Genomic DNA, 25316 nt, shown 5'->3' on the forward strand with positions numbered 1-25316 from the left:
CAAAACACAAGGGAATATCTTTATACATATTTTTTTATTTATTTCTGGAGTCATACATAAAAAAAACAAAATCAAGTTCAATTATTTTTACAACAAAATAACACTGACCAAGATTTTTAAATTGAAATGAGTTTAGTTAGTGCTCATAATGTTTTCCAGAAACCTTGAATTTGGGGTTAAAGTGTGGAGGAGGAAATTAGTGTGTGTGTGTGTGTGTGTGAAGGGCTGACCACCTGTGTCTCTCATATCCATTCAGTCTCCATACAGGCTTGCAGTTTCACTCATCCATTAAAATGGCATCACTGATCTGTGCAATTTAAAGCCCTTTTGTGCATGTACAGTAACAATACAACAATATGTCTCCAAACAAAATCAAATTAAAAAGAAAGGAAGGTAAAGTAAGATGTGTTGAGCTGTAACGTCTGTCCCTGCTCCTCAACTGTCCCCACCTTCCAACTTCCTGGGTCCCTGTTCTCTGTGAATAAGCTGGGCTTATAATCTCCGCCTCTCAGAGCACTCTCCAGCAGCTGATTGGTCAATGAAGGGGGCTCAGTTAGATGTAAAATGGCACTGATTTTGCTTTAGCTCTGTCCGAAAGCTGGGGGGAGCTTTTACATTATTACATATACTTGCTGGGTGTCATATTCAGCACAAGCACTCAGTATTTCTTAACATTGACAAAAACTTTAATGGCTCCGGTGAAATCAGCAGAGAGCAAAACTTCAGTGTGATCTGTTTTCAATGCCCCTGAGGACAAGAAAAGAAAAAGAGTGGGTTACTTTTGTTACTACTACCACATACAGTGCACTGTTGTGATTTCACAATGCTAGTTGCCATAGTTACAGTCAGTACCTGAAGGGATGGTCTCAGAGTCATCTGTGCTGTCACTCTTACAGTCGGAGTCTGCCTTCTCCGTCCCTGCCTCCGGAGGCACGATGAGATCCGGATGCGGAGCAAAAATGGCCGACGTCACCACGGCATTATGAGCTACAAATCATAAGGCAGAAGTAATAAAAAAAAATTACAGACCATAATGCTTGTTATGGCTGCACATTTGGGGGGGGGATCGATCCCCCAAGGTTTGATGTGCTTGTTTGTAGGGTTGCACAATTTGGCCAAAATATTTGTGATGATATATCAATACGATAATAATAATAATAATAATTATTATTATTATTATTACTACTACTACTACTAAAAAAAAAAAAAATTAATTAAGAAATATTACTTATTTCACTATATTAAAAAAATTTAAGAAAAATAATATAATAATTATTTTATTTTACATTACAAATGTAAAATTATAATAGTAACATTTATGGCGGTGTTAATTTCTTCATTTTTAAACATTGAGTCCGTGCCGACGACTTTACTTCAGTATTGTGAAATGGAATATATATGACATCATCAGACAAGGACCACCATTCCAGAGGGTCAGCAAATTTTCTGATTTTGACTAAACAGATCTTGCGCTAACACAGTAAATCTGGTCAAATTTAATTTCATGCAGACGGCGGAAAACCGCAGGGAGCCCTTAAAGGGATAGTTCACCTCAAGATGAAAATTCTGTCATCCTTTACTCGCCCTCAAGTTGTTGAATTTGAATTTCTGTTGATGAGCCCCGTTTACTTCAATCGGGTTTTTTTTCCCTTCATATTATGGCAGTCAATGGGTCATCAACTGTTTAGTTACATTCTTCAAAATATCTTCTTTCGTGTTCAGCAGAAGAAAGAAATTCATACAGGTTTGGAACAACTTGAGGTAAGTAAATGATGACAGCATTTTCATTTTTGGGTGAACTATCCCTTTAAAGCTTCTCTTTTGTTGACAACAGCAGGTTTATAGGTGTTTATTTCAAGTTTGGGAAGATGGTTGGTATGTGTTGCATTCTCAAATGCACGTTATAAGAGACCCAACACTGAGCAAATGCAGAGATGAGTTCAGGTGGAGCAGCATTTACTGCAAACTGAGTCGCAAAGAGACTGAAAACACTGGATCATGAGCTGCTCGCATGTAAAACACGTGCATATATTAATTGAATTGAATTGCAATCTTTGTGATTTGATAATCACACTAAGCCTTATCACATTTTTGGGTTGTATTTCCATTAATCATGCAGCCCTAACGATCATTCATATTAGTTCTGAACGCGGCGGCTGTGTAACCTTCAGTCAGTCCAGCATTCCAGAAATTCACTATTATTCGACAGACTGCCAGATATCTGTGTAACTGCTGCTCTCAGTACATGATTCATAATATGATTCCATCAGATTACCTTTGATCCCTTCCCAGAAGTCATTGCGGTCTCTCCGGACAGAGGTGAACTTGCTCAGGTCGTGGTATGTGCTCCAGATGTACACATACTTGTCCTCCGAGCCGCTCACAATGAAAGAGTAGTCGTGACTACAAGAACAAGAGGACATCCTTGAGATTCACTCAGAACTTTCAGTAGAAGTGTAAGATCAGAGATGGGCATATCGGGGAGGTAGTCTTTCAGGGTTGCTTCTCTCACCTGAAGCTGGCTTTGATCTGACTGCTGCTGTTCACATAGCCTTTGTACTTCATAGACAGAGACAAATCTCTGAGGTCATACAGGCGAATGCGAGAGTCGTTTGACGTCACCAAGATCTGCAGAGGAAAAGGAGATTGGCATTAACTGAGACTGAATGATGGAAGGAACGTCACCTTGGTAGGAATGACAAATGTTATACTGAAGTAAAGTTTCAGATCTAACTGCAGTCTTTTTCTATTTTCAGTCTTTCCTCTTTCATGAACACATCTGTGTCTTGCCTTGTTCTCTCCTGGCAGCGGCTCAATACCGGTGATTTTGCGGCCCACGCGATTCCTGCCTCTCGTGGAGCGAACATGGATTTGGGTGTGATACTTAAGGCGCTGAGCCGAACATGATGAAAGAAGAAATGAGTGATTTATAATCCACTAGTTATAGTTTGATTTATAAATCAATGCAGTGTGCATGGTGTTCATCCATTTTAAGTGAAAATCATTGTTCCCATCTTAAAGCTCACAAGAACAAAAACTCACCTCTGTGTCATAGAAAATGCAGCGCCCGTCGTAGGTGCCGATAACCGCATATTTTCCATTCTGGCAGAAGTTAGCTGCTGTTATCAGACGCGTCTGTCCGTCTACCTCATTCCACAGTGCCACTTTCTTATCTGGAATATTCCATAACCGCAACTTTCCATCCAAAGAACCGCTCAAAAAATACCTGTCATCCTGAGAGAAAAATACAGGCATTAAAACCAGTGTTATTTTAGTAGCACATAAAAAAAGTTTTTTTTCTTTTCTTAATTGTTGTCTTTTTTAAAATGTCTATATAGTTTTTATTAACCTTTAGTTTTTAATTTATTTAGTTTTAGTATTTTACTTAAAGGGCTAGTTAGGCTAGGGTGAATTAATGAATTGTTGACTTGGCAACTATCTGAAATAAAATAAGTTTCAGGTTTTTTTATTCAGCTAGTTTATTTTATTTCAAAAAAATGCTTTTTTAATGGCATTAGTTTGGGGTCAGTGAGGTTTTTTTTTATTAATAGATTTGTTTAAAAAGTGAAACAAAATTGACAGTAAAGACTTTGTTACAAAGAAATTCTATTTCAAATAAATGCTGTTCTTTTGAACTTTATATTCATGATAGAATCCTGAAAAAATTTATCACATTTTACAGATATATTTTAAGCAGCACAACTGTTTTCAACATTGATAATAATAACTGTGCGTTCGAGCTCCGGCGAGGGCGGCGCGGCGCGTCTTGGACGGCGAGAGCGGCGAGGAGAGTTGAAGTCAGGTCAACTTTATGGTAATGAGCTATGACGCGGTTCGGCAGCAACCAATCGGAATGTAGAAGTGCTCTGTTTGAGAGAATTCCAGAGAACGCAGTCCTGTAAACTTTAGTTCCCAAGCAAAATAGAGGAGGCTGATCATTTGAATTTGATAAGAAGGCGCGCAACACTATTTATAGGCAAGATTTTCGTGCTAGAACGCTTGTTTTTCAGCGGGAATGCAAATTATAATAGCACTTAACCATGAACACAAAAGCCACACCACACAAATGGCTTTTCATTTGTTTATTTCATTAGCAAACATGTCACTATAATTGTTAAGTTCTTTCCATCGATCAATTTTCTGCAAAAATAACGATCGACATGCTTGTTTGCTTTGCGGCCCCTTTAAATACAGTTTTAAAAAAGATAACGCATTTGATCTACGTCAGAGCATCAATTTTGCCGCTCTCGCCGGCGGCTGTGTGAACGTAGGGTTAGACATATTATAATGATTTCTGAATAATCATGACACTGAAGACTTAGAGTAACAATACTGAAAATGCAGCATTGCATCACAGGAATAAATTACATTTTAAAATACCTTTTGTAATAATATTTCACAATATTTCTATTTTTTCTTTATTTAAATGCAGTCTGGTGGGCGTAAGAAATTTATTTCACAAACATCTTAACAACCCAAAATTTAAAGAGTAGTGAGTACACACAGTGTTCGAGTTATACCGTGAGCTTCGGGGGGTACAGCTATTTCGACTGGTGACGTCACTCTCCATTTGGGGGTTCAATTTTTTTATTTCTCTGATATGTGTATTTCAAGACGTTTGAAGGCAAAAAAAAAAAAAAATGATAAGAAATAGCTTTAAAACCATGTTACCGGAAAGTAGATTATCTGTCAATACCTGCTCTCTCCATCACCCTTTCTTTTTCTCTCAGTCTGCTCATCTTGCCCTGTCTCTTCCCCTCCTAAAGCTGAGATTTTTTAATTTACTGAAGGCTACAACTTTTTTATTATATCAATTCTCAATATGCACAAATTCATTATTAATCTTGTGCCTAACATGATGTAAACGGCTTTGTTAATGTGTCCTGGCCCCTCACAATCACAGTAAACTAATTACTAGGCTACATTACATGAGTCACGGTACATATGCCAATTTTCAGTTCAAAATGGTGAAATTAGACAAAAGTTTATTAGTTTGCCTGATTATTTTTGTCATTCGTTTAACATTTATGACCTAAAAAACGGTCAATTATAAAATGTTTAGTTTAGCTACTTAGGCCTACATCTTAACTCGCACTTGACCGTAAACTGAAGCGTCGAGTCGCTCTGCTAAAATTCACGCACAGCAGCGTCTGTGAACATTAAGCCCGCCTACTTTGATTTGATTGGTCATCTCAAATATTCTGACATTGACAAGCAGTGACAGACCAATGAGATCCTCTGTTTCTGATGTGCGCTTGGCTCGGCGCCGCTGCGAATTGAAGATGAAGAACGCGCTGAATATGATTTTAACAAGACTGAAGTGAACACGAATTTGTGTAGCCTACACAATTACTACTTATTGCATTTTCTTTCAGTACCCCCCAAACTATTATTTTCATCCCTTTTGGGGGGGGGTCCAAGTCTCATCTAGGGGGGTCGGACCCCCCAATACCCCCCGTAATTCGAACTATGAGTACACACACAGCAGACTCACCCTGGGATGAAATGCAATGGCTGTAACGAAGTCTATATGCTGAAAACAGCAGAGACACTCTCTCCTGGAGATGTGCCACAAACGAACCGTCTTATCCATTGATGATGACAGCAGGAAGTAGTTCTATTCAGAAAAGAAAACCATTACAGTATGTCAGATTGCGATTCATTAAATTGAGAATTTCAAAACGTTTTCCACGCTCAATTCTTTTTTAGTGTTTTCATACAGTTTTCGTTCAGTTGAGCACTGATGACCATAACCTCTCACCTTCGACCAGGACAGATCCAGCAGGTCAGCCGTATGACCCTTGTACTTGCAGAACGGAACTTGCCGGAATGGCAGATTTCTGTCCTCAGTGTCTGCATCTTCCACTGCAGCACCAAACTGAGCAACCGAAAGCAAGAGACATTTTAGAGCTGTAAATAGTCATTAATCAATATGAACTCCAAAACCTGAAAAATTCTTAGAAACCTGAAAAAATGCCTTACCCCTCCTTCAGTATCTGATTTAGAGGAACACAGACTCTCCTGAGAGGGAGACGGCGACACACGTCCTGAGAGAGAAAGAGAGAGACCAGAGACTCTTTTTAAAAAAGGAAAACCCAAAAAATAGTAAAAACCCCCAATGTAATTACAGTTATTTAACACAATAATTGTGTGCGTGTGCCATGTATATTTATAATTATTAGAGAATTGTGCCATTAGCTGAGCAACATGCCAAAACCAAACTCTTCTGAAATCTCTTGTGTATCCCCTCCCATGCAGAGTGCTACTTCCGCGGCAAGTTGCTGCCTACGTAGAGCGCACCAAATCAGTCACAGTCAGATGAAGTGTTTACTTCCTAGACAAAGATTAAGTTTAACCTTGGGCTAAACTACTTACTAATATAATTTTAGCTCTAGTAATACATTTCATACTTTTTTTCTCTCTTTAACGCCATTCCAGCTTCCATGGCTATGTTCATGGCGAGAGCATGGCGGGTTTAGTTATTCAAAAATAAAACTAAATAAGATGTTTAATATATATATATATATTTAACTTAAACCTAAATCTAAAATCTAAAAACCTTTTCAAAAGTATCAACAAAATAAAACAAGTTTCTCAAAAGCGTAGAAGTATTAGAGTCCAGAAAAATATGTTTAATGGACAGTAGATTCTGATAAGATGATCACTTTGGTGAATTTTCTCCTGATAGTAAAAAATTATATGCGAGTCTTGAGTGTCCCATGCGGCATTGTGTGTAAATGACTTGATCCCAGCGATCATTAAAATGGAATATGTTTTTTCCCAACATCAAGATTAATTTCATGTAGTTTGTTGTCTAAGCACTGATAATACATTTCATTCGAAACAGGTCATTTCAGCACATCTGACAACCAGAATGTGTCTAAATACTGTTTGGGGCCACATTCTAAATTATAGGAAAGGTACAGCATGTTTTGAATACAATAACAAATCTTTATATAGTAGTCTTCATATACAATATTGTGCACGTGTGCATGTTTACCATCTGTGTTGTATTTTATTCTCATGTTGTTGAAATAGTCATAGGCATTTTTTAGGACCCATATCCGAACCACATTATCCTGCCCTGCTGTAGCCAACAGCCGCCCACAATGAGAGAATTTCATTGTCCAGACGGCACCCTGAGAGAGGAAGAGGGGAGTGGTCAAATCACTAAATAATTAACTAACTACATCACAAATCACAAAATAGGTTAAAGTTCACATTAAAGGTTGCACACGCTCTCCTCACCATGTGTTCTCCACTCAGGTCCTGCACTACTTTGATTTGGTCAAAGTCAAAGGGCCCTTTGAAGCTGTGAGCTGCTTTAAACTTGACCGGTCGGGTGTACGGCATCCCCTCGTCATCACTGGATGATGGGTCGTCCTGGTCCGTGTGGAATACTTCATCTCGAACACTCTTGACTTTATTCACAGCTTTCTCTCCATATTCTTCCGCCAAGTGCTTCGCTCTCTTCACCGATTTGCCCAGAAACTTCTTCAGCTGTGTACTGAGTGAAGGACGAAGAACAAACTGGTGTCTAAAATCATTCTCACTGGACACTCTAGCTATATTTATTTGAATGGTAATGTAATTATAATCAGATAAAAAGTTTGGGGTCAGTAATTTATAAAGAAATTACAGCATTTATTCAGCAAGAATGCATTAAATTGATCAAAATTTACAGTAAAGACAATTATAAAGTTACAAAAGATTCCAATCTCAAATAAATGCTGTTCTTTTGAACTTTCTATTCATCAAAAGTGTATTCCGGTTTCCACAGAAATATTAAGCAGCACAACTGTTTCAACAAAACTAAATCAGCATAGAATGATTTAGATGATTTAGCAGTAGAGTAAACTTTTATTTCAAATAAATGTTGTTCTTTTGAACTTTCTATGCATCTAAGAATCCAAAAAAAGTATCACTGTTTCAACAAAAATGTTAAGTAATTTTTCTTGAGGAGCAAATCAGCAAATTAGAATGATTTCTGAAGGATCATGTGAAGACTGGAGTAATAATGCTGAAAATACAGCTTTGCCATCAAAAGGGATAAATTACATGTTAAAATATATTAAAATAGAAAAACAGCTTTGATGAGCACTTTCAGCACTTTCTCAAATTATGAATTTTTTACAGTTATAAATAAACATCTCTCTTACGTTCTCTGTTTCAGTTTCCCTCCATCTGTGTCTGTAAGGGCAGGCTGGGACTTATCATCATCATCCGACTGTGCTGCATCATTACTGCCAAGAAAAAAGAACATGAGAGATCCCACCCTAAAGCGTTGTAGGGTTACAAATTTATTCAAAGGTTTAATTTAGATTTCCCATACTATACCATATTCCCATACCATACATACTATAGTACATACATAGTGTGAATTTTTTTAAATAAGGTAAATGTCACAAACCTGTCCTGATATTTCTATTGCAAGTTAAATTGATACCATCACCTTGTGTTTGTAAGTTCCCGTCTCAGTACGAGAAGGCCATGCCTTTCCTTTTCTCGTGTCTCACCAGGTGAGACTCATGCTGAGCAAGTTTAAACACCTGCTACTTTATTACTGAGACCATTTGTCTTGGGGTTCCTGTCTCAGTGCGGGAAGCTCTGCCCATTCGGTTCTCGTGTCTCTCATGTACATGCTCTGTTTCAGAGTGTCTCCACCTCTATGTAACCCCTCCCCCTTAAAAAGGTATATCAACTGCAATGTAAAGTTCCCTTAGTTAGACTTGACTTGATGAGGACTGCAGCTACCAACAGATCGTGTTCTCAATAAAGCATCTTGCTGAAGATACAACCAAGTCTCCTGGTCTTTCCTTCTGAGTTTCCTACACTTTAGAAGAAAAAGTTCACAACAGCGTACAGAGCTGCTGGCTTTAAGACAGGAGTTTTCTTTAAACCCCTTTCAAAATTAGGTTGCGTTTAATCCTGATGTAAAATGAGAAATGAGAAACACTGATCCAGGACCAGATCCAGCAACCCAACTGTTTTAGATTAACCACACTAGCAGAAACTACAAAACTGTTATCAGCTCAGCATTATGAAGTACTTCCTGCCAAAATGTTCGACTTATGTTTGAGGGGTTTCAAATCAGAAGAGAGCGGGAGAGGAGAAGGGATTACATGCTTTCTTCCTTCAAAAGAGGAAAAACAGTCTGTAGGTTTCATTCCGACTGATAAAACGAGGGCAGATGAAAGTGTGGCGAATCGGATTACTGGTAGGATTCAATCCTGTTGCCTAAGGGCCCCATCGCATCAGCACAAGCAGAGTGTCATATAAGGAAAATGATCCTTGATATCACACATGAAATGTAAAATCAGCTCAGAAGAGTTCCACAACTCTGTGATGGATTGTGGATTATATAGTACAGTAGGACATCTCAGGCCTCATGACATCTTGGAAATTCATCACATTTTTCAAAGAGCCCTATCAGATACCTTGTGTTTCTATGTTTCAGGTTGAAGTGAAGCATTGCTGGTGCGTAATGGAAAAAGCAGTTCTCTTACGAGATATACTCCTTGGTTCTCCTCATGATGTGCAGTGTGAGTGGGTTGATTCCAGTGGGGAGTTTCTCTTCTGCCTGGATCAAAGGGATCTCCTCACCAGTGTCCAGATTCTTGATCATTACACTTGCAAGAATCTCCTGTACAACAAAAACACACGGATTACTGCCTTGAGTAATAATCATTATACTATAAGTGATTCATAGCAGCACAAAGAAAACTGCAGGAGGCCACATAAAACAATCAGTCAAAAGCCTATTGAATGAAAAGCCTGAATGAATGAATGAATGAACTATCGGTCATCCTCCTAATATTGCTAATCAACTTAACTACTTTTCAGATAATCAGTAACAACTGCTGGCACAAGAGATGTTTAAAAACAGCCGATGATCAGTGCCGATTATATCCTGTCAATCAAAAGGGTGCGGTATAACATGACCGACTGCAACTCACACTGTGTGTGAAGAAAATCTCTCGTGTTGAGTTATGCCGGGCGTACACAAAAGAATTTTCACAGTCCCAGACTAAAGACCGGCAGTATTTAGGAATCTTACTGGAATCTCGGCGCGCTCCCGTCATCTCGATCGTTAAATGTGAGGTAATAATCTGCCGTCGGCGACCCGATTTATGCCAGTCTTTCTCTAGTCTTTCATATCAAACATGTTTGATATTATCGCAAGTCCTAGCGTAGTCCTACTGACGTAAAACAATTAACAACCAATAAAATCGCTCTCAGAAAACCGGAAACAGGAAGCCATCAGTCACAACAAAGAAACATATCGACGGACGTGGAAACACAACGAGCGCCAAGTAGGCGAAAATGTACCGTGGATAAAGAGGAGCGCCTTGTCGAGCTTGTCATCACATTAAATAGTCAACTCTTTATTAAGAAATGTTCACATAACAACGTCTAATTAGATTTTTTTTTCATTCCTGGAAAAGAAAGTGATTTATTGTAATTAAACAATATAAATTAACATTTTTTTACTCATCAAACAAAAAATATGCATAAAAATGCCTATTTTAATGGAGGAAAAAATTAGGACCCCTAATAACTAGTGAAACCCCCCTTTGTTGAAATTAATTCAGTGAGATAAAATGGTGGAATGGCTGATGTCAAAGTCCTTTGAAATATGCATCTTTTTAAATCCTTTTCCACACTCATAAGCAGTGTGGGGGAAATATATGGGGGGTGTCCTAATTTATTCCTCCTCAAAAATTGCATTCTTTTAAAATTACATTTCACAGAGAGTCTTAAAAAGACCTTCCTTATTTTTAAATAGTTTAGTTAAATCACTGGGTCCTTCAGTATTGTTAAAATTGTTATTATGTCCGTATGTTTAAAAATAGACAGGCTTTCATGGTGTCCTATTTTTTTCACATGACTGTATGGTTGCCTTTATATAATTTAATAATAATGATAATTTATTATTATTTTTATTATTATTTAATGATGATAATCACATAATTTGGACAGTGACTCCCACCCCCTGCAGAACACCATCACTGCACTGAGCAGCCATCACTGCACTGTTTATTTATTGTATACATTGTTTACATTATTATTATTATATATATATTTTTTTGTTGAGGTTTGTCTTTTTAAAAAAACTTGTCTTTTTTTTTTTGTGAAAAATGATTTAAAGGCTGAAAGTAAACATATTTACTATATGTGTCTAGGGGTGTATATCCACTGTGCTGCTGCAACACTGAGAAATTCCCCATTGTGGGAATGTCAGGTCTATCTTATCTTATATACCACCACCACTGTAGGCCTACCTTCGGACATATTTTGGATCATACAACATAATGTGATACAGTAGCTAACTGTAGCTGCTTCTCCTCCATTTTTGTTAAATCACTGCTGAGCATGATGGGAGGAATTTGGTGGGAATAAAAAGCTAAAATAATCTAGTTGTAGTCCTGTAAATAGTGTCACTACAAGATTCAGTGTTTGTAAAATCTTTAGTCTGAGACTAAAAACTGTGAACCCAAAGTCTTTAGATGTGAGCTGATAATCTTATAAAGTCTTTTCTAAATCTTTTCAATGTCTTTTGGTGTACGCCAGGGTGGGAATTATACCGCGGCCACACGGCCATGGCCGCCGTTGCCCTACACTTTGGCCTTCATGCCCCGTGAAAAAAAAATCATCGTACGGCCACAGTGGCCTGTGTGCCCTGGCCCTGTCCAAGTTCCATGTATAAAGCGCCAGTGCGGCATAGTGGGCCACCCAAGTAGTCTCTGAACTTCAATTAGTTCGTGGATTCGCGCAGGTGCAGTGTCATAACCAGTGCGTCGGCGCACTGAAGCGTTTCTTTTCCCCATCGCGTTCCCATTCATAAAAAACTCCTGTGCTGTCGTCATGACAGCGATTCACAAAACAACGTCACTCACGGCTTTTAGCTCAAAAGTGTGCAGATTTGGAGAAATATTTATATATTCTCAGTTTACATCAGATTTCTATTAACAGGAATAATATTTTATTGAATTGAATAGAATGGTATACTATATGGGTCCGTGTATCTTTTGGTCATTTGATTTCCTGTTTGGAATGGAATAACGAGAAATGAAATCCAGCTCGTTTATTCGTTTTTTTGTTTAGTTTAAAAAACGAAAAATTAGATTTTGGCTCGATTTTTCATTTTTCGTTTGTGGTTTACAAATCGGTTTATGGGTTCGATATTTCATTTGCACACGTGGGCGGCGCTGAAACGCCCCTTTCATCTGATTGGTCAAACCGCTCCGCCTTCAGTACAAGCTTTTCTTTCTGTCGGGCAGAATAAGAGTATTTATAAATGCACTTTAATAAAACAATGTCTGAAACCACCACTCACTGTTAACTACGCACAATATTTGAAGCAGAAATGTTGCTGGTAATGGGGGCTCTGCGACCCCAGTAATGTGAGCCACAGTAGACCTATGACAGATTATTTTAGCATTTCCCATTGATAAATACAGTGCAAATAGTTCCGTCTCTTTGGATAAAAGGGAAGTGGAAATAAAAATCAATAATAGGCTGGACTGTAACATGATAATATGTTCATAACATTTACCACTCTCGTATTTTATTTACATCAAAAGGTGTGTGTGTGACATGCACAGTATATGCCTAAATAATTTTGAAAATTGAATAGAAATAAAGTTTATATTTATAAATGTAAGCATAGGCTATAGCCTACTCGGTTCACATGAAAAGAAAGAGACAGAAAAGAGAGAAGCTAGAATCAGTGAACGTACAGAACGGCTACTTTCAAAATTAGCAGGGTTTGGGATTAATTAAAATCATGACAGTTGAAGAGCACGGCATACCTTTAAAATGTTATTAGTTTTATTATAAAACTAATACAATTTTATTACATACTGAATTGGTCGATGTTTCTCTGAGTTCTGTTTATTATGTTGGCTTGAGAAAGCATATATTTAAACGTTATTATTATTATTATGAGAAATTGACTCCGCCTAGAACTTTAATGCTTCACCAAACTCAGCTCAGACCTTCAGACTGGTCTGACTCGCTTATATCTTTTTCTAACTGGTCAGACTTACTTTCCCAAAAAAATACATTGACTTGCGTTATCTGAGCAATGGGCGTAATACTTAATGCTGTCCACTAGAGGGGGCGACAGGATAATACGTCTTTCTACTCTTTTCCTGTTTGCATCAGTTGAAATGACAAATAAAAGCATGAATTTCATTCATAAATAGGCCATATCTGTGTATGAGAACAAGCTTTACATTTCAAGCTGTAATTAAAACTTGAACCCTACTTCAAAGTTTGCCACTCTATAGTTTCTTTTAAGATATTGTTAGTTTTTGCATTTAATATTAGTCCATCTGGAACTTTTATTTGTCATGAGCTCTATATTTTAAGATGTACTAGAAAAAATATGATTCAACAACAAAAACTCTGTTTTAACTCGGCAAATGTGTTTTCCTTTCAAGGCTATAGCCTACAAGTTAGCCTGCTTTTTGCCATGGCTTGCCATACTGCCCAGAATAAACTATATTTTCTCCACACGAGATGTTTAAAAACCCTGCATGCAGTTTTTGTGAAGACGAGCGCATATCTTACAATATCTTACAAAGGTTCTATCTATCTATCTATCTATCTATCTATCTATCTATCTATCTATCTATCTATCTATCTATCTATCTATCTATCTATCTATCTATCTATCTATCTATCGGACTGACTATATGAAAAACTTGAATGCAAACATTTATGCACAAATATATCTTAAATAACAGTTTAAAAAAAGGTGGTCTGCTATATTTCACAAAGGAAGCCCATTTGTGTGTTATACGAGAAGGACATAGCCTACTGTAAAATTAGCTGGTTTACGTAAAAATGCGGATTGATCATTGCACAGTTATTCCAGATGCCTCCCGGTGCTATTCGTATTGGAATTGTGTAATCACAGATTATGAACGGATGTTTTACACAACAACAAGGATATATTCCCATTGGGTTTTCATGTTTTATGGGAACTTTAGACATCATGATTTTTATACTGTACAAACTGTGTTATCCCCTAACTCTAATGTAACCGTTATGGGTAGGTCATCTACGGACATCTAATGTTACGGACATATTTTATCATGGTACAGTTCAGTTATTGATTATTTTTTTTCCCTTTTCCCTTTTATCCAAAGAGACGGAACTATTTGCACTGTATTTATCAATGGGAAATACATCATGCTAAAGTAATCTGTCATATACACTCACCGGCCACTTTATTAGGTACCCCATGCTAGTAACGGGTTGGACCCCCTTTTGCCTTCAGAACTGCCTCAATTCTTCGTGGCATAGATTCAACAAGGTGCTGGAAGCATTCCTCAGGGAGTTTGGTCCATATTGACATGATGGCATCACACAGTTGCCGCAGATTTGTCGGCTGCACATCCATGATGCGAATCTCCCGTTCCACCACATCCCAAAGATGCTCTATTGGGTTGAGATCTGGTGACTGTGGAGGCCATTTTAGTACAGTGAACTCATTGTCATGTTCAAGAAACCAATTTGAAATGATTAGAGCTTTGTGACATGGTGGAAGTAGCCATCAGAGGATGGGTACATGGTGGCCATAAAGGGATGGACATGGTCAGAAACAATGCTCAGGTAGGCCGTGGCATTTAAACGATGCCCAATTGGCACTAAGGGGCCTAAAGTGTGCCAGGAAAACATCCCCCACACCATTACACCACCACCACCAGCCTGCACAGTGGTAACAAGGCATGATGGTTCCATGTTCTCATTCTGTTTACGCCAAATTCTGACTCTAACATCTGAATGTCTCAACAGAAATCGAGACTCATCAGACCAGGCAACATTTTTCCAGTCTTCAACTGTTCAATTTTGGTGAGCTCTTGCAAATTGTAGCCTCTTTTTCCTATTTGTAGTGGAGATGAGTGGTACCCGGTGGAGTCTTCTGCTGTTGTAGCCCATCCGCCTCAAGGTTGTGCGTGTTGTGGCTTCACAAATGCTTTGCTGCATACCTCGGTTGTAACGAGTGGTTATTTCAGTCACTGTTGCCCTTCTATCAGCTCGAACCAGTCTGGCCATTCTCCTCTGACCTCTGGCATCAACAAGGCATTTCCGCCCACAGAACTGCCGCTCACTGGATGTTTTTTCTTTTTCGGACCATTCTCTGTAAACCCTAGAGATGGTTGTGCGTGAAAATCCCAGTAGATTAGCAGTTTCTGAAATACTCAGACCAGCCCTTCTGGCACCAACAATCATGCCACGTTCAAAGTCACTCAAATCAACTTTCTTCCCCATACTGATGCTCGGTTTGAACTGCAGGAGATTGTCTTGACCATGTCTACATGCCTAAATGCACTGAGTTGCCGCCATGTGATTGGCTGCTTAGAAATTAAGTGTTAACGAGCAGTTGGACAGGTGTACCTAATAAAGTGGCCGGTGAGTGTAGGTCTACTGTGGCTCACATTACTGGGGTCGCTTGCAAGTCGCAGCAGCACGAGTTACGTGACCAGCAATATCTCTGCTTCAAATATTGTGCGTAGTTAACAGTGAGTGGTGGTTTCAGACATTGTTTTATTAAAGTGCATTTATTAATACTCTTATTCTGCCCGACAGAAAGAAAAGCTTGTACTGAAGGCGGAGCGGTTTGACCAATCAGATGAAAGGGGCGTTTCAGCGCCGCCCACGTGTGCAAATGAAATATCGAACCCATAAACCGATTTGTAAACCACAAACGAAAAATGATAAATCGAGCCAAAATCTAATTTTTCGTTTTTTAAACTAAACAAAAAAACGAATAAACGAGCTGGATTTCATTTCTCGTTATTCCATTCCAAACAGGAAATCAAATGACCAAAAGATACACGGACCTATATGAAGCCATACTATAGTAGCCTATGATGTGAGATAGAAATTTAAGTCATTAAATTCAAGTTCACGAAAACTTTTCCCTCCGCTGCGACTCAGTCATTCTCCATTCAGCATCAAACAGCGCGTCGCGTTCGGTTACAGATAACCCTCTCCAAGATGATTCAATGTTAATATTATTATACTTGATCTGTAGATAAAGCTCTATGGTTTTGCATAAAATGACTATCTTGCTGGACTGTATTGCTGTAACTTAATCATGTTACTTTCTATAGTGTGTCTGTTAGATCACAACACTGGAGCACTATAATTGTTCTTCACGCGCACAGTAACTGAAATTTAAAACTCTTAAAAGAAAAGGCTCAATAAACTATTGCATAGATAGATACTGTATAATACACTACGCATCGATATCGATATGTCTTTGTGCTTTGAACTTTTCAATGCGGACTCGACGCGCTGCGCGCTGTGACTGTGTTGTTTCAAGCGCATCATTCTGCGCTCGGGATGCGCATAAGCGCTTTGTGTCGCACTGTGTTGGATCCTTTCATAATCATATAATACTTTTGCGCAATGAAAGATTCTTAATAGCCTTTTTTGTTCTGTCCTATCTATCATATGTTGCTGCCTCATTAAACAGCTGTGATATACATTTAAAAAAATGTCTTAATTTTATAGTAGCCTAGACTATATATAAAATAATTGATCTTTCTGATTTTTATCTTGTTTTTCATTCATGTATTTTACAACAATACAAAGAGCAATGTGTAACGTTTTACCAGATTTAGTGCTACACTTATTGTCTCTTATTTGTTCCCCAGTAAATGATGTTTTTTTTTCACTAAATGTTCAGATTTGATAAAATTATTGTACACTTGTGATTTTTCTAGACTAAATTTTACTGCTGAGTTATCCACTAATCTAGTTTATAATAGATTTTTGTCATGATTGGTTATTATCATATTTTTTTTTATTTGTTGTTTTTCTTTATAATGAAGTTGTCTGTATTAAGTAGATTGTGTTTAACACACAAAAGAGTGATTATCGGTTCAACACAGTTATAGAAATTCTATTTGATTTTTTTTTTTAACTGCGCTGGTATGCAAAAAAATGCATCTAAAAATTCATCAGATTGATGCTTTAAAATATGGAATATATCAAATTTTCTTACGGGGAGCATGCCCCCCGGACCCCCCTAGAGGGGTAATATCCTTCTCACCTTTTTCACCCCTAAACTGTTTTCATGCCTGATTATACATAAAATATTATATTTTCTGTCTGATTTTTTTTTATCTGAAGCCAAATCAGATCACAGAAGGTAAAACAATTATTTTTGATTTAAAAAAGTCATAATCCGTGTCTTATTCCAAATTAGGATGTTATGGTATCAATCTGAATGGGAAAACCATCGAATTGTACTCAATGGCCTTTGTGCCCTGTCATATGGCCTTGGTGCCCCTAAAAAAAAAGAAAAGGTGGAGGCCAAATGGCCTTGCCCCTAAAATTACATAATTCCCACCCTGGTGTACGCCCGGCATTAGTTAGGGCAAGTTAATGCGACAATAATGCATTAGCAGCTAGAAACAGCTACACAAAAGCAGGCTCTATTTGACCCTATGAATCACCCGTAGTAGTTCAAACCAGGGTTGCCAGATCTGCACTAAATGCCAGATCTTTTCCCTATACTAAATTATTTGTAGCATGCCTCTCATCCAATTATCGCAAATAGCTCTGTGCTTTGTTACTTCTAAAAAGAAACAAAGTGTCATCTTTCAAATTCTGTCCATTTTATTACGAAATTCAAGCAGCAGTGTGGAGCTCGAGTCTATTCTTCCACTTTAATACAAATTATATCTAGAAAAACATGCATGAATATCAGAAGGTAAGTTGAAAGATACAGTACAACTTACCGAAACCCATATCAAATCTCATGTAATCACTCAATCAGTGTTTCATTTACCTCAGGAAAGTCATACGTTTGTTAGTTAGCTTCTTTTTTTTTCACTAGAGAGGAGCTCATTTACTGTTAATTATATATGTATGTTTGAATAAATTTGCCATGAAGACATGTGCTTATGAAAACTACCTTATATGTGTAACTGAGTTGTACATTTCAGCTTTTATTTGAGTGTAAATATTATATCTGGAAATAAATAGCAGTTGAATATAATAGCTCTGTTGTTCATTTTAACCTCTAATATTATAGTGTACCAAATGAGAGGGTTTTCTTTATAGTTTGCAGCATTTTTTCTCCATAAGAAAAAACAAATTATCGGTATCGGGCGATATCATTCTGAATAATCGGCTATCGGTATGGGCTGAGAAATTTCATATTGGTGCATCTCTAGCTGGCACCATATTAACCCCCTGGGGTCGGCTATCGCGCCGGCGCGATAGGCAGACTTTTTTTCTTATCAGTGCAAAAGAGACTCAAAATACTCTGTTGATTTTAATCTTACATGTAAGTGTTATACATCAGTCGATCCTGTTTAGTGTATATTATTTTTCTGTATACTCACAATAAAAACAAAGTGTTGTGCTTTTTGTCAAATGAAGAAAAATAAACATGATGCGAGTTTTGCCTTCTCTCTGTCAGTGCAGTCCATTCTGAAACGCGTCCGAAAAATTAACTCTAACTCTGCAAATACTTGTCACACAGGCACGAGAGATTTTTCTTTATGAAGCTTGAATTCTCTTCTTTTCAATGAAGTAATTTATATAAAAAACAAATATTCTCAGTTTATGTAATCTGTATGAAAAGAGAGTGCTGTCAGAATTTTTTTCCCCAGCTCATTACACTTCATTACGCGTTAATCTGACACGCCCACGGAGAACGCGCGCTATTCAAACGCAAATGTAGAGGAAAGCCATGACAACGCCCACATCAGCCGTTCCACCGCGGCTGTAAAATGTGGGGTGTATTTGCTACCTTTTACCGCTAAGAGGCGCTACAATCATAGACTCTGAAAAGTGTTCGTTTATTCTCTCTAATGCGTAATCTGCTGCTCATTCAGAGCGATTGAAAGCTGGTAGCAGATGAATTCAACAAGTGAAACGTAGTTAAAATAATTCATTACCACAATACTGAAATTAGGCTGAAATACTGAAATGAAATTGAATAAATAATGAAAACATAAAACATTGCAATAAAAACATTTAGGCTACATCAATGAAGCTTTACAAAAGCATAAGACTTTAACTCTAACAGCGTACAAACGGTGGCTCAGTGATCAACGCATCAACACGAGCTTCAGGGAGCTTCAATCGACCCGAGATCGAATCTCAATGTGGCATACATGTTGTTAACCGATGTTGGCCAACAGCGTTTATATTTTACCTTCTTGATGCTTAAATAGCTAACTGTTTATAACTGTTTACTTATTTAAAGTCAAGAGTTTTGTTTAATTATCATTACAACATAAATTTGCTACATTCCAGTAGAACCGCAGCCGCTGCACAAAGGACACAAACTGATGAAGGAAGATTGTCAGCCGATTGCATCAGAAAATGAAAATGAAGAAGCTCGTCTTTAGTCTGCTAAATTATTGTGTAATGTAAAAGAACACTAAAATTACTTAAGTTTGAAACCAAGTTCGAACATTTCAAGGTTTAAATAAAGTGTTTTTTTTTATTTAAAACAGGGTTGCATCGGGTTTAGAGTTTATTTCTTTTGCGATGCAAAATAAGAAACACTAGGCTAATATTATTCTTGCGACATTTTAAATTTGTATTGCCAAATAAATGACATTAAACAATTAAAACAGTAGGCCTACAAAACGAAAATTGTCCAAAGCAACATAATTAAATTAAAACATGCGTTTTTCTTTGCCTCTCTCGCGCTGAATCTCTTTTTAACAAGTTTATTTAGTCTCCCTCGCTCTCCATATGAAAGAGGAACATTAACACCTAGGCCTATTGTCCTGCGCGCACAGCACTGAACTGTCCCCCAACCCCCCACAGGCTATCGGAGTCTGAGGCTGATTTAACACAAAGAGAAGTCGTAATTCACACTTAAATCGCTATTCTAGACAGTGTTGATAATGAAGGAATTAAATGATTTAGTTACATGTAGCCTAGTGAAATTTCTGTCATAAAAGTTTATTACTAAATATTTCATTATTTCAATAATTGATGAAATAAAACTGGTTTGGGCCAGCTTTTTCCAAGCAAAACTAAATATAATCTGAAAAAACGCATGTTCATTTGTTGTCATGAACAAAATGTTCAACTTAATATTAAATTCTACAGGGATCTTTGGATCCTTTCAACCAGGCATGCAATTTGTGAATTAAGTTTTTATTATTTTTTTTATTATTCAAATAAATATCGAACCACGGTGCTTCGTGGTAATGCTGCTAAATTAAATAACATGTAGGCCTATAGAATAATTATGAACTTAAATGAAACAATATCGCAACATTTCGACAAATACATTATTTGATCTGTTTTTACATTTTAATTCAGGGCGATTTAGCCTGCTACATTTCATTAGAGCGAGATTTTCACCCTTGTCATTTTCTCATTGGGAAGCGCTTACATAGGCTACATGTTTGAGTAGATCCTCTGTACCTCTCGTTTTCATATGGATTACATAATCAGATAACATTTATTAGCCTGAATATTTAGACATTTAAAGGCATTAGACAGAGCCGATTTCTTATAGTGACTGAGCTGAAGTGGCTTTCGGTTCATTTTTGTGACGCGCAGTTCCCGGAGACAGAGACGACAGATAAACTTTTGTCGTTAGCAAAAGTTCGAATAAAACCCGATTTTAGAAAAATGCATAGGGCCACTCGGCGTGGTCTGCCAAAACACTTAATTATAAACTTCAATATTTCATTCAAAATAATCTCAAAACGCTTTGTGAAATTTTGAAAAGCCGTGCATGCATTAAGGCCACTTGAACTATGGACAACTGAAACGCTGGTTTTGATTTTATTGTTTATCGTTGTTTAAACGTGCTTGTTCTGTTGCATATCTCTATTTTATATTTGATATGGTCTATTGGTGAAGTAGCCTATAGCATTGATTACTGTGGAGGGAGGGGTGTGGGGATTCAAATAATTCAGCAGAAGCAGGGATGTTTAGACCAGAAGGAAATCCCCGTCCCCCTGGCAAATCACACTTTACTTAAAACCATGTTTTTAAAAACTCTAGGTTGTAGGGAATCAAAAAAATAATAATAATAGGCCTAATAAAATATATATATATATATATTGGCTATATATATAAAATTACTTTTTTTACAGAACTGCTTTTGAAATTACGATTGGCCTCATACGATTGGTACAGATGCAAAGTCGTTCTGTTGGATACTATTGTTCCTTAGTGTAAAATGGAAATGCATGGTAATTTTATTTTATAAATATAAGCAAAAAACTGTATGGTGTACCAGAGTTTTAGAGCTACACAAATCTCTCTGCATTAATAAATATAAAATTTACAATAGACCATGTTTGTTCGGGATTTGAACCCGTGTCATCTTGATGATCGAACCGTAAGTTCTACCACTCGGCTATGAATTTTCTCACTGAGAAATGCCCAAACGTTTGTTTGTCATGAGCGAGAAAACGTTTTGTCGTTAGCCTGTGAGTGTAGGCCTACTTTAGCCTACATGAATAAAAGTAGACCTTTTACAGTTTTAAAAGATGATATCTTATCTGTATGACCAACAATTACGCAGTAAGTTCTTTTAGCTGTTATGAGAAAAATAAATTCAAATGAACGCGCCGCCGCGTTTGTCAAACTCTAATTCAACATGCCAGAATAAAGCCAGATTTTAGAATAATGCATAGCCACTCGGCGTGGTGTGCCAAAATACCCTAATTATAAACTTCAATATTTCATTCAAAACCATCTCAAAACGCTTTGTGACATTTTAAAAAGCCGTGAATGTATTAAGGCCACTGGAACCCGGATCGTAACTGCAACGCGCTGCATGTCTCAATACAGGAGCAGAAGCGCTGGTTCAGATTGTATTGTTTGTTGTTTAAACGTGCATGTTGCATATTTAAAAATATTTGTTTAAAAATAAATGTTTGTTGTAGGCTTATTTGCAAATTACCATAACTTGTAGAATTTCATCCTTACTGTTAATTGACATTAGCCCCACTTACGTTTTGATAAATGTCCCTTTGCGCCACCTGGCGGTCATTTCGCGAACGACTTTGAAATGCGACTGGTTTATTTTTATTGTATTGGTCTACTTTAAAAAATAATACTTTATAAGACATTTATGGAAAAAGACTATTTTCTTTTCAAGATTCTGTAGAATGGCCCATATAGCATTTGACTAGAATTTGTTTCCAGGTATGACTAAAAATGTGCTTTTGGCTTTCATTTATATTTTGATTGTTTGTATATATATATATATATATATATATATATATATGTGTGTGTGTGTGTGTGTGTATATATATATATATATATATATATATATTTAGGCTATATATATACAAGAAAGAATGCAATGACAATATATATATATATATATATATATTGTCCTTGCATTATTTCTTGTGTGACACCCCTGAATGAAAGGCTCATTATTATGTAGGGTCACTGTCTGAGAACCACTTAATATTCATGATAGGGGTTGGGCCGTTCCGCCCATCTGCATATTGCCTTGGCAAACAAAAAAATGTTTTTCACAATTTAAAACAATCTATTGGTTTATGTGAATGATTAGGAAGGATGATTTTCAGATCATTTTGAAGCCAGAACTCGAAGCGTCAACATCCATTTGTCAAAAGTCTTGTGGACACATATTTAGTATTTGTTTTGTGGTCTTATTTCAGCAGCTTTCATTTTAATTTTTTTCAATAACCACGCATAAACAATATTCTCTTAAAAATACAAACAATGTACATACAAGTTGCTCACAGATTATGGTAGCCCTGTTTGTGCTATATAGAGTGAATTTACACCTTTGCCATTAACATGTTTATAAATAACTGAAAAAAGCACAAATGTAAGGGCATCACAGAACATCCAAATGGCCCCAAAAACACCTCAGACCCCAGAGGGTTAATATTCATAAGCCATGATTATAAAGTTTAGAAAGTTAGAATGTCCCTCCCACTTTCCAGATCATAGAATGCTATAAGAATAAAGGCCCTTGCACACTGAGTCCGAAATTCGTGTCCGAAATTTTCGCACGTTAAAAAATAAATACGACCTCACGTTATGTCAATCACGCTTGCACACTGCCTCCGAAACTTTCGACCGTCATAAAAAATATCGAATCTGGTTTGATTTTCTGCGTTTTTCGCATCCGTAGCAAACAGTTTGAATGGTGTTTTGACAATTCAGAGCCACCGAATCACGAATACTGAAAAAACGCAAGTGTGCACGGGCCTTAAGTCCTAAAACTAGGAAATGAGTTCCGATTCCATCATCCTGAAGTCAGTGGGTTTTTTGACAGGTTTTCTAGTTAAATGCCTGAAAAATGTCTGTGGTTAACACAAGATATGATACGTATACGTATACGTTTATATATATATATATATAATGACATTACCTCATCCGTAAGCTCTCTGCCTGAGTTAGATCTTGGTCTTTGAGGTCCAACGGTCTCGCTGCCATTAGAATTTGATGCCTGCTCGTCGTTTTCCTATTCATACAACATTACAGACACAAATGTATGATTTTAAATATTCAGTGTGAAATCTACATATTTATAATATTTTATATATATTTAAATTCAAACCTGTGCAGTGACTACTTTATCGCCACTAGTGGCACTAGCGAGGTCCAGGGAGTGCTGGAATTCTTTAGTAATACATCGTACTGTGGCATTTGGACTGACCAATCCACACAGCTCGTCCGCTGGCTCTACAGAGACTGACAAATCATAGAGGACGATATTGCTTTAGTCATTATATGAAATTTCACATTTCATTTTATAACAATAAGAAGTGGTAATCACTATAGGACGGCACAAAAATATGGTCATCAAAAAAAGTAATAGAGCAACATTTTTACATGTTAAACCAGTGACATCTTTGAAGATAAAACTCTAACAACATACCTTCTAGCCCTGTTGGTCGCATCACTTCCTGGGATTTTTTACTAGTTGAAAAGCTGGGCCGTGAGGGGGGAGGCGGCCTAGGAGGTGGAGCCCCGGTGGGTGGAGGTGGCCTTGAGGGCGGTTGCTTCTTGGTGCTAGCTACAATGTCTGGCTCCACTGTAAACTGTCTGGGAGGTTTGGAAGGGCCAGGGTCATCTGCATCAGTCATAGGGACTCGCTCTAGAATATCCTCAGTTTCTGCACAAGGCAGGGAGGCGGGTTGCGACGGTTGACCCAAAGCACTTGTAATGTCAGGAGGGGGTGGCATAGCCTGGTCCTGACTCGCGTGGGCGGGACCAGCCACATCTGGTGCTCTGTCCTCAATGCCCTGTGACCTCACTTCCTTTGGTCTTACATCAGGCAGCTGCCCAGCGCGACCAGAGTCATGTGGTGTCACATCAGGATCCTCTGGAGGCACCTCGGCTACCTCGGGAACCAGGTTTTCTTCAACACTGTAGCCTTCTGCCTTCTCCCCTTCAGAGGAGGCTGCACAGGTCTCCTCTCCTCTCAACAACTGATCTTCCACTCCACTCTTCTGACTCTCCTCTATAATACTGTCAATGATCTGGAAAGAGGGCCAGTCAGAAAATTGTGCTTAAGCATTCATGTAGAACGCATCTGTACATCAAAACAAAAGCTTTGTTTACACTGGGCATCTAATCTTATAGTGTTTCCCTACAACATCAATAATGATGTATGCTTACAGAGGTCTCAGGGTCCACGTTTATTGATCAAGAAGAGTTTGGCATCCAGCCAACTTGCAATACATACTCAGGAGGAGCAAATTATCATGAGCTTTCAAACAAATATATGCATTTTAGTTTACTGGCACAAAACACTGAGTTTGTTTTGATGTGCAGCCTTTAACGTCGTCAACAGAATATAAATTTTCTCTTCACATTTATTTGACAAGCTATTTATTTGGCTATGCAGCAAGTTGTGTTTTAATATTTGCATTAAGCATTTTTCCTGCTGGGTTGTAACTGACCTATTGACATAGACCACTTAAGAGAAATGGCCTGTTTTTTGGGCAGACATCCAACAGCAAACATACACTAGAGAGCACAGCATGCTTCTGTTATAAATTACCAATAAGTGAAACACAGAGGCAATGAAAACAGAGAGAGTAGATAAAGAATAAAAAGAGGGAAGTAAGATCTGTAAGGCTTTATCATGGCCAAACCCACCTGAAGAGAATCGTCATGGCGGGGTTCTGGCTGAACCAATCCAGCAGTGACTTCCTCTACCACACTCTCTGCAGGACCCTACAGCCAATCAAAAGCAACAGATGAAAAACCACCCAATTCTCAAATTCTAACCCTTCATGTAGCTCATTTACAGATTTTAAACACACACAAAAAATCTCAATTCAAATAAGAAAAAAAAATTTCTACCA

At 37.6% G+C, this 25316-nt stretch overlaps 1 protein-coding gene across 2 annotated transcripts in view; it reads right to left on the reverse strand.

Annotated features, from left to right (window-relative positions):
* Positions 1-26: 26 nt before the first annotated feature.
* wdr44 (WD repeat domain 44) overlaps positions 27-25316 on the reverse strand; it is a 29904-nt gene continuing 4614 nt past the window's right edge. For both annotated transcript variants that reach the window (XM_056237870.1, XM_056237868.1), the window contains 17 exons: positions 25108-25185; positions 23882-24485; positions 23561-23694; positions 23372-23464; positions 9507-9643; positions 8160-8243; positions 7249-7507; positions 7001-7139; positions 5983-6047; positions 5762-5878; positions 5495-5617; positions 3043-3234; positions 2791-2892; positions 2513-2628; positions 2276-2403; positions 853-987; positions 27-747 (listed from right to left, as the gene is read on the reverse strand). In XM_056237870.1, coding sequence (XP_056093845.1) covers positions 659-747; positions 853-987; positions 2276-2403; positions 2513-2628; positions 2791-2892; positions 3043-3234; positions 5495-5617; positions 5762-5878; positions 5983-6047; positions 7001-7139; positions 7249-7507; positions 8160-8243; positions 9507-9643; positions 23372-23464; positions 23561-23694; positions 23882-24485; positions 25108-25185 — 2595 coding nt within the window. In that variant the 3' untranslated portion in view covers positions 27-658. The remainder of the gene's footprint in view (positions 748-852; positions 988-2275; positions 2404-2512; positions 2629-2790; positions 2893-3042; positions 3235-5494; positions 5618-5761; positions 5879-5982; positions 6048-7000; positions 7140-7248; positions 7508-8159; positions 8244-9506; positions 9644-23371; positions 23465-23560; positions 23695-23881; positions 24486-25107; positions 25186-25316) is intronic.

Source organism: Rhinichthys klamathensis, unplaced genomic scaffold (genome assembly GCF_029890125.1).
Source record: "Rhinichthys klamathensis goyatoka isolate OS25496 unplaced genomic scaffold, OSU_Roscu_1.1 h1tg000501l_1, whole genome shotgun sequence".
NCBI lineage: Eukaryota > Metazoa > Chordata > Actinopteri > Cypriniformes > Leuciscidae > Rhinichthys > Rhinichthys klamathensis.